At 43.1% G+C, this 9,263-nt stretch overlaps 1 protein-coding gene across 2 annotated transcripts in view; it reads left to right on the top strand.

Annotated features, from left to right (window-relative positions):
• Positions 1 to 9,263, top strand: part of CPSF3 (cleavage and polyadenylation specific factor 3) — a 38,945-nt gene that overhangs the window by 20,351 nt on the left and 9,331 nt on the right. For both annotated transcript variants that reach the window (XM_006018407.3, XM_025197596.1), the window contains 2 exons: positions 425 to 577; positions 6,706 to 6,814. In XM_006018407.3, the coding sequence (XP_006018469.1) occupies positions 425 to 577; positions 6,706 to 6,814 (262 nt within the window). The remainder of the gene's footprint in view (positions 1 to 424; positions 578 to 6,705; positions 6,815 to 9,263) is intronic.

Genomic DNA, 9,263 nt, shown 5'->3' with positions numbered 1-9,263 from the left:
AGAGCGTGAGCAAAGTATTAGGTGGCAAGAAAGCAGGAGATGCGTAGGGATGAAATTATGGTGTGCTTTGAAAATAAGGAGTAGAATCTGAAATGCCAGAGGCGGCAGCTAAGAAGGAAGCACTGATATATAATATTTTTTAAAAATGGAGAAGCCTTTAACAACAGAAAAAAGGAAAATAAATTTGCTAGAGATATTTGTAAAGTTGTGCATGAAGCCTCAACTTAATACCTGTGTGCAGTTCAAGAATGTGTGTGTATATATATACATATATCGGAGCAAAAAATAGATGTTCCCTGTATTGCTGCCCATGAAATTATATATCTTAAACATGATGCATGGGCAGTAAAATGGCAGCCTACTCGCCTTACCACATTTTGAAAGTAGAAGCCATGTTAAGTACAGCTATTTCTATTTCCTCTAGATTTTAGTACACGGTGAGCAGAACGAAATGGCCAGATTAAAAGCAGCATTGATACGAGAGTATGAGGATAATGATGAAGTTCACATAGAAGTTCACAATCCTAGGAACACTGAGGCTGTGACATTAAACTTCAGAGGAGAAAAACTTGCCAAGGTATAAAAAATAGCATTTTCTTAACACTTTAATTATAATTTTTCTCCAAGAATTTCTGCCTTTATCAAATGGGGGTTATGTGCTTCTCAGGTGCTTTAGCATAATATGGAAACACTGTTTTTGCCAAGATCTATGTTGATACAGATAAGTCTGCCAGTGTTTTCAGTATCTTGACATTATACCGTATGAAACACATTTCATGGCAGCAGTCCTACATAATCTCTTAACAAAAAATAGTATGCGAATCAGCAGCGTCAGAGAAATTTATGGAAGAATAACAGGTCCCACTTCTAATGTAGGGAGCCATTAGTATATCCCCCTTCTTGACAAAAAGATGCATACAGGAAAAATATAATATTTTGGCTGGATTAAATAAGCTCGCCATCTTCAGTCAGTCGCTGTGTCCTCAAAGGTCTCCATTTCTGGGAAATTCAGAATGTTGCTGAAATAGGTTAAAATAGAATTGTCTAGAAGAAGGTATTTTATACATGATGGCTAATCTGTTTTATTTTGGAATACAATGATAAAGCTACAAAAGAAAGCCAAAGCTAAAGCTTTACCACTTTAAAACCAAGAGATCTGAATGTTCTTGCAGAATGTATTTTTAACAGTTAATCTCCAGTTTGCTAGGCTTGCTTTTGCAGGACGGTGAGTTTTGAACTGCTATAGTAACACTTTGATGTAATATTAAAATAAAATCTATGAATGTTGGACTAAGGAAGAACAACTGTGAGCCTTGATGCATATTGAAGAAACACACATCTGTCAACATTTTTTTTTTTTAAGTCCAAAAATCTGTTCAGGGGACTTTTAAGAAAAACTGCTTTGGTTGTTTGTCCCAAATTATTATATAACCAGCATTATCTCATGTTATTTGATGAATTGAGCTTAATGCTTTTAAAAATGAAATAAAAAGGTCTGAAGGAAAAGTGTCTTGAAAAATGAGGAACGGGGTAGCCATTATGGATCTGATGTTAGAGTTGTTAACATGAATGGCACTTTGGTGGGTCTCAATTCCCAGTAGACTACTATGGGCCTGCTTTATCAAATTCTTCTACATCTTGAGATCTAAATTACAGTGTAGTGCATCATTTACAGGCATACTTGCATTATTTGTATGCATTCTCTGCTGAAGATATTCCCCATAACAATGGAAGAAGCCCTCTAGGGAAGTATTATCTCCTTCACCGAGATTTTCAGGAAGAAGCCAGTAGGAGTCTGTTTGGAATGGTTTAGGAATAGCCCACCTTGCATCTGTATTATGGGGCTTTTCCAGATGACATTGAAACTCCCTCCAACCCTATGATTTTTAACAAATACTGAGAACACTTAAGTAACTACCGTGAAAAGAGTGCATGCATGGAGAAGTAAGATATTTTTTCTCTCTTGATCTTACGGACATTACCTTAGCCGGAAGGTTCTCAGCAAAGACTGCTCACGTATCCTTTATTTTGTATTTCTAAATGATTATCTGGTATGGTTTATCTAACTGACTTGGAGAAATTAAGGGTCACTAGGTGATGGAACTTTCACCATGAGCCCAACGCAACCTTCTCCCCCCCCCCCCCCCCCCCCAAACAAAAAACAACAAAAAAACAAAAAAACAAAAAGCCCCACACAACCCTGCCCCCCCCCCCCCCCCCCCAAAAAAAAACCCAAACAAAAAAAATTGGATCATATTGACTATCTTTAACATTTTGTGAACCTTGAAGCCATATAGGTAACCCCTAAAGCAGAAAAAGTGGGAAATGCTCAGTATAAAGCACAGATACTTGGGGCGGGGGGTAGAAATAATTTCCTCCACTCATGTCATCAGTATCCTCTAAAGCAACATACCCCTCCCTTCCCTGGACAGGCCATCCAGGGAGGAAGTGAAAATCTTTGGCCAGTGTGGTCTTACTAATGAATGACTCATCTGCCAACTGATAAAAGATTCCATGTGCATCAGAAACGCTTACTAGACCTCTACTGCCTGGTTTCAGATTATACATAACTAACAATAAATATGTGAGTTAACCTCAAAGAATCTGAACTTCAGCTTCATTTCTTGTGTTCACCCTTGCTTTAATAAAGTAGCACCTTCATGTTCTAATTGTTATTAGTCAAGTATTGTGTTTTTGGGAATGGCATATTTTAATAATTTTGTAAAAATAAACACCAATCTGTTCCTCAGATTGGTCAGGCAGTTCTTTGGGTCTAAAAAGCAGAGGGTTTTACTTGTTTCTGTTTTTTTCTTCAAGAGAAGTAATTGTGTGAGATTTAACCATCGCCACTGTATGAAGTCCATGGAAAGCTTCTGTATTACTAGGGTGGAAGGATGATAACAAACTGATACCGTGTAGTAACTGAGGATTTGCCATGAGCACTCAGGCTGATGACAGATGTGGGGGGAGGGGGGGGAGACAAAAAAAACAAACAAATAATGCCCCCGGACCCACCTCCCCCCCCCAAAAACAAACAAACAAACAAACCCAAAAACACACTTTACCGAAAGAAGCCATGCACTAGTTTGACCCAACTCTGCCGCGTCTATATAGATCAGGCACTTCAGTGGGGCTTTTAGGCACTCTTATCTGAATGCTGATTTAATCAGCTTTCGATAAAAGTGCCAAAAAAGCCCCGCTAAAGTACTCTATACAGACGTTTGGCAAGCCAGGTCCAACTAATGCAGAGCCTCTTCTAGGCATGCGCTGGGCTCCGCACGGGGGTGAGCCAAGTTTAAAGTAAAGCTCTGTTTTGTTTTTTTTTTACATCTGTAAGCTGCCTCAAATTGCTTAACTTTCTTAAACTGACATGGGACATGACTTTCTTTCTTGAGTGGCTTCTTTTAACTGGGGTCTCAGACTCAAATTTATGGCCAAGGTCCTGTGGACACGTAACTTACAGATGCATACCGTATTTGCTTGCAAAACATTTTCCTTAAAACGTAGGCTTCTAAAATTGGAATGTGTCTTAATCGGGGAATCTGATTTCTATGCTGGCCTGGAAGCATGGAGACACTGGAGTGACTGCTGGGTGCTGGCTCCCTTTCTGGCCCACAGACAGGAGGGTTGAGGGCAGAGGAGAGTCTTCTGCTCAGCCAAAAACTAGAGGCTTAATCCTGTCACAGCTACTGCCAATTTAGCAACATCTGTGGCAGAGTTTGACCTCTAGCTTCCATCTGCCAGGGAAGTGGTGTGATGCTGAAAAATAAGCGCTTCCCCTGGCCCCCACAGTCACTGGCTCCCTTTCTGGCCCACAGACAGGAGGGTTGAGGGCAGAGGAGAGTCTTCTGCTCAGCCAAAAACTAGAGGCTTAATCCTGTCACAGCTACTGCCAATTTAGCAACATCTGTGGCAGAGTTTGACCTCTAGCTTCCATCTGCCAGGGAAGTGGTGTGATGCTGAAAAATAAGCGCTTCCCCTGGCCCCCACAGTCAGCATTTGGCCATGCCAGGGTGGGGGGGGCGGCGACACGGATCTTGTTTTCTTCATTCTACGTTCCCAAAACAAGGTGTGCGTGTCTTATTTAGTATGTAAGAAAAGGCATTATGTCCTTTGCCAGCTGTGTCAGTGAACTGCAATGGTTAGAACATGGATTGAAGACATGGATTAAAAGTAAATTATCTCCAAAAATTCTCCCATGATAAGTCTAAAGTGATTCCTTTTAATATCAGTATTATTGTATTACTTAGAGGATTTAAAAATTTGAGCCTATTGCTTCAGTCATAATTGTGATTTTAACTTGGTCATTAACTAGCTTAGATACATTCTAATATAATAAAAGCCTTAGTCCATCTGTCTGTAACGCTTTATTCGCACTCTGATTGGTTGTCTTGGCAGCCAATCACAATGCTGACTGAAACAACCAGAGTGCTCCAAGAGCGTTCCAGACAGGAGGCGGCGGTGGCAATGCAGCAGAGCGCCACTTTGATGACAGGGATGGAGAACATCCTGCCCCACCTCACTCCCTGGAGGCAACAGAGCAGGGGAGGCAAGATCAGCAGCCCTGGCCTCCCCTGCCCCCCTCCCTGGCCCTTCTTCCTGGTGGCACGGGGTGCTGCCGGGAACGGTGAAGCAAGCTTCCCTCCCCTTCCCCCCTGCTCCTGGGAGACAGCAGTGCGGGGTGGTGAGTGGCAGTGCTCCGTCCCCACCCACGTCCCCTCATTCCTGACAGGCAATTAGCTTAACAAGATGTTTGCCTAAGTCTCTCTTTGTTTATCCTTTTCAATAAAACCCATAAAAGCAGGTAGGACTCAAATTGCAACAGAGATCAAAAACCATGAAAGCATGAGTAACCTCATTTAAGAAAGCAGACAAAATTAATTGGGTAAATATGATATCTTTTATTAGACCTACACAAATAGTTGGAAAAATTATTTGCAATCTTTTGGGTATAAATACATCACTAAGAAGCATCACTCATCTAAGAAGGCACTTTGCTCTGCTTAATTTACCAAATTCCCTCACAACGGACCAAAAACAGTGTTTTGGAACAGAATTTTTCCATGCTTTTATTTGTAGTACTCATGATGTTGCCATCTGACTTAAAATATTAGTCTGCAGCTGTGATGATTCATTAGAATTAGTAGCCTCTGAGTGTTTCTAGAATTCTCTATTCTCTCACACACTGGCAGCAGGAGAAAGAGACTCCTTGGAAGGGTTGGAGTCCAGTTAGGGAAGAGAAGCAGAGTCTAAGTCCTTGGCTGAAGAGAGGGTGGGGGGTGATAGCTACCTATCCTGGCTGGAAAGGTGTCCTTGTCCAGCAGGTGTTGTCTGGGGTGGGGTGGGGTGGCGGTCGCTGGCAGGTCCTCTGGGTGGATAGGTGGTGTGGCATGGTGCTGGTCCAGATGGAGAGGGCATCCCACTGGGTCTGTCTTCACTGCCCCTTTTTATAGGGGCAGACCTTGTGTGACCCTAGTGACAGGAGGCATGCCCAGGCAAGGGTCAGCCCCTGGCGTACTAAGCATGTGTGGTCCATGCAGGGATTTGCAGTTTCGGGTGTCTGTAATGGTGGGGTACAATGGCAGAGTTGCTGGTTCTGCAGGGTCTTTTGTCTTTCAAATGCTGGGTTCTTGTCTCTGTTCCTGGGTGAGGTCCGTGGTTCCTGGATGAATCAATGCAAGTTGATGGCCTGATCATTACAGGCCATTCAGTAGAGGCCTGCTACCATTGTATTTCAATTATTCCCAATCACTCTCATTCATCCAGGAACCAATTTACATGGGAGGGGTACATGACTCATACAGTTGCAACACAGGATGCCCAGGCAGAGGACACAAGATGGAAACTTGACATGACTGGTTCACTTACAAACACAGGCCTAAACCATACAATATCTATATGAAACAATAAAAATCAATATGAAAATGATAATAATACAATTATACAACAGTAAGAATTAATACAAACCTAATAATAATACAGTATAAAACAGTGGATATCCAAAACCAAAAACTTGCTACCAAAATAAAAATGTTAAAGCGTATTCTAAGTCTGAGCTCACTTATGCTGGTCTATAGGGAATAGAGGGAGAGAAAGAAAAGCCAGAAATAATTGGGGAAGGGAAGGGAATGCATCTCTATCATATATATTAAAAAAGAAAAACTAGGGGTTTGGTACACGGTTATAAACTCCTACAAGACCATTTCAGGCTGGACATAAGGAAGAACTTCTTTACTGTCCGAGCCCCCAAGGTCTGGAATGGCCTGCCGCCAGAGGTGGTTCAAGCACCTACTTTGAACGCCTTCAAGAGAGACCTGGATGTTTTTCTTGCTGGGATCCTATGACCCCAGCTGACTTCTTGCCCCTGGGGCAGGGGGCTGAACTCAAGGATCTTCCAAGGTCCCTTCCAGCCCTAATGTCTATGAATACAAACACATTTATAATAGCTATTGATTCTAAAGTGTCAAAAATGTAACCTCTTTCCTCTGTTGGCTAAACCTTTCTGTTGAGTTGCACTTTGGAAAAAATGCTTGCTGCCAAGGTTTACTCTTTCGCTTTACTGGGATCTTCCGAGGTGGTGTCATCTTCTGACTTTTTTTTTTATAAGGATTCTGCATTTCATCTTTAGCTAGCCCTTGTCCATTAGAATTTCAGATTTCCTTGAAGCAATTTTGATTTTTTTTGTTTTGTTTTTCTTTTCAATAGGTAATGGGGTCTTTGGCAGATAAGAAACCAGAGCAAGGACAGCGAATTTCAGGGATCCTAGTTAAAAGAAACTTCAATTATCACATCCTTTCACCTTGTGACCTCTCCAGTAAGTAAAGACAGCATGTTGCAATATGATCAATAATTAATTGAGTTTTGTGCTTAAAAGCAAAGGCTGTCATGCATAAGATTATAAACCAGTTTTCATGAGTTAAGCTTCTATAATGTTTGAGATCCATAATTAGCTAAAAATATTTTACATTGGCTCAGTTTTGGGGGAATGCTGCTTGATAGGGGTGAAAAACAGCAGGATGTTTTTTGTAAAAAGAATTCTTACTGGAGATGATTCAAACTGATAGAAAGGCTTATATATAAAGATTTCTGATATTGCCTATGCTAGCATGTCAAAGCTTTCTGCCATCATTATACTTTGTTTCCAGCAGTGGTGGTACCGTAAAATATGAGTAAGTTATCATTGAATAAGTCAGGCAGGGTAGCATAGCACATTAAAGACCTAACTTATTCAGAAAGGTGAAAACTTTCATAGGCTACAGCCTACTTTGTCGAGTGTCACCATACCCTGCCTTTTGCCTGACTTCAGACTAACACAGCTAAGTATTGCTCTCTTGCAGTGATTCACAGCCAGGATGTCATGGCACACTGAGGTGTTTTGACATCTTTTTGAGGGTTCTACAGGGTATCACACCATGCTAGCATGGTTAAGTGTCCAAACATGATTCACAAGATTAATCCAGAGATTTCAAATAGGAATCCTGTGATGGGGCCATCTCGGCTGGGTCGCAGTGTCAGTCCACCCACCTGTCTCTGGGCTAACCACCTGCCTTTCTCGCCTGCCACTCCTTGATGGTAATAATTGTGAGAGCTGTCACTAAGGCAGGAGGCTGCCTATTGCTCGCCCTAGTGATAAGGATGTTATACACAGCTCCGACCTCCCCTTATCGTGTCCTATGCCTCACAGATGACAACCTAAGTTGATGAATAGCTCCAGCCTAAAGCTTGGCCAAATTCTGGCCCTTGTAGGGCCTCTAACATACAACACGCACAATCTGTCCTCCACAGAGTGTCTTTCACATTACCTTCTCACAGGGCCTCTTGTATTCTGCCTGCTCTCACCAGGCCTTTCACATACTGTTCACTTCCTAGACCACTCTCAACCTGCCTTACTCCATGCAGCACTTCGGGTCCCCCTCGGCCCTACTCTGCGTGGCACTTTAGGCTTCACTACTCACTCTCCAGCCGGGGAGCACGCTGCACTTCAAGCTGTCCTCTCACAGATCTTACTCTACGTAACTCACAGCCTTATGCTGTACTCTGGGCTGAACTCAGCTGCTGGCCCCTCTCATGCACAGCACTTTGGGCTGCCGTTGTGCACCCTACTCTATACGGGCCTCCGCTTACTTCTGCCACCTCACTGGGGCCACCAGGTTCTTTCACCCTATGGGCTCAGATGCTTCTCCTAAGCATGCCTGCCCCGCCCAGGGTCTTTCAGCCTATGGACTCAGGTGCCTCTCAGTGGCATGGGGCCAGGCATGCCCATCGAGGTCTTTCATCCTGTGGGCTCAGGTGCCTCTCTAGTTTGTGCCTGGCCCCATGCCTGTCCCTACCTCCGGGTAACCCACCAGGATGTGGGGGCTGGGGTTTCAAAGTGCCCCTACCTGCCTTTCACCAGGGAGGTAACTGGCCTGGCATTTCTGGCAGACTGTTCTGCCATGAACATCCCATCAGGCCGCCCTTCCTCAGCAGGGTGCAGTTTTCAGTCATACCCAGGGCCAGCAGTCTCCTGCCATCCTCCATAGCTCCTGCCCTTACCTCCAAGGTGTTCCTAAGCAGCCACGTAGCTGGTGGCATCTCTCTGGCTGCTGGCAGCAGACTGCTGCTCCAGCTCTAAGGACCTCGGTTAAAATGAAGGCTGCTCCGCCCCCCTCCTCCAATCCCAAGGCCCTTCTGGGATCTTGTGCTAGCCTCATTAAGGCTAGCCCACACCTGCCAGCTAAAGTGGCAGGCACCAAAGGTACTCTGCCACAAATCCATAGTATTAATAAACCTTCTGCTTTATTGTGGTTTGAGTTCTTTGCAACAAAAGAATTCCTTTTTTATTTTTCCACAGTAAAAAAAATTAGTGAAAACTAAGAGTTGGCATTTTCCAGGGATTGCCTTGAGCATCACAAGGGGTGCCTCAAGTCTAATAAAGAGTGCCTCAAGTCTAAAATGGTTGAGAACCGCTGCTCTATTTAATAATTTGGTGATTGACTAGATTAAAAGAAGAATGAGTTTGTTGCTAGGAAGAGAACATATGTTAGTGAAGTCAACAGGAGTGTGAAGAGACTGTACTATATAATTTACATCTAAAGTGCAGCCTAAAACACTGGTCTTTGTTCTCTTCCCAGTAATAAATTCATTCCTCCTCTTGTGGGTAAAAGAGAGGGTTTTTTCTGTTGTTCGAAGGATGTAAACCCTTGAAAGTAATAGTAGACACCATTTATCTGCATTGAGACTTCTTTTTGGGGATAATAATTTAAAGGGCCAACTTTTTTTTA

Source organism: Alligator sinensis, unplaced genomic scaffold (assembly GCF_000455745.1).
Source record: "Alligator sinensis unplaced genomic scaffold, ASM45574v1 scaffold866_2, whole genome shotgun sequence".
In the NCBI taxonomy this organism is placed as follows: Eukaryota; Metazoa; Chordata; order Crocodylia; family Alligatoridae; genus Alligator; species Alligator sinensis.
This window is presented reverse-complemented; position numbering and strand designations above follow the sequence as displayed.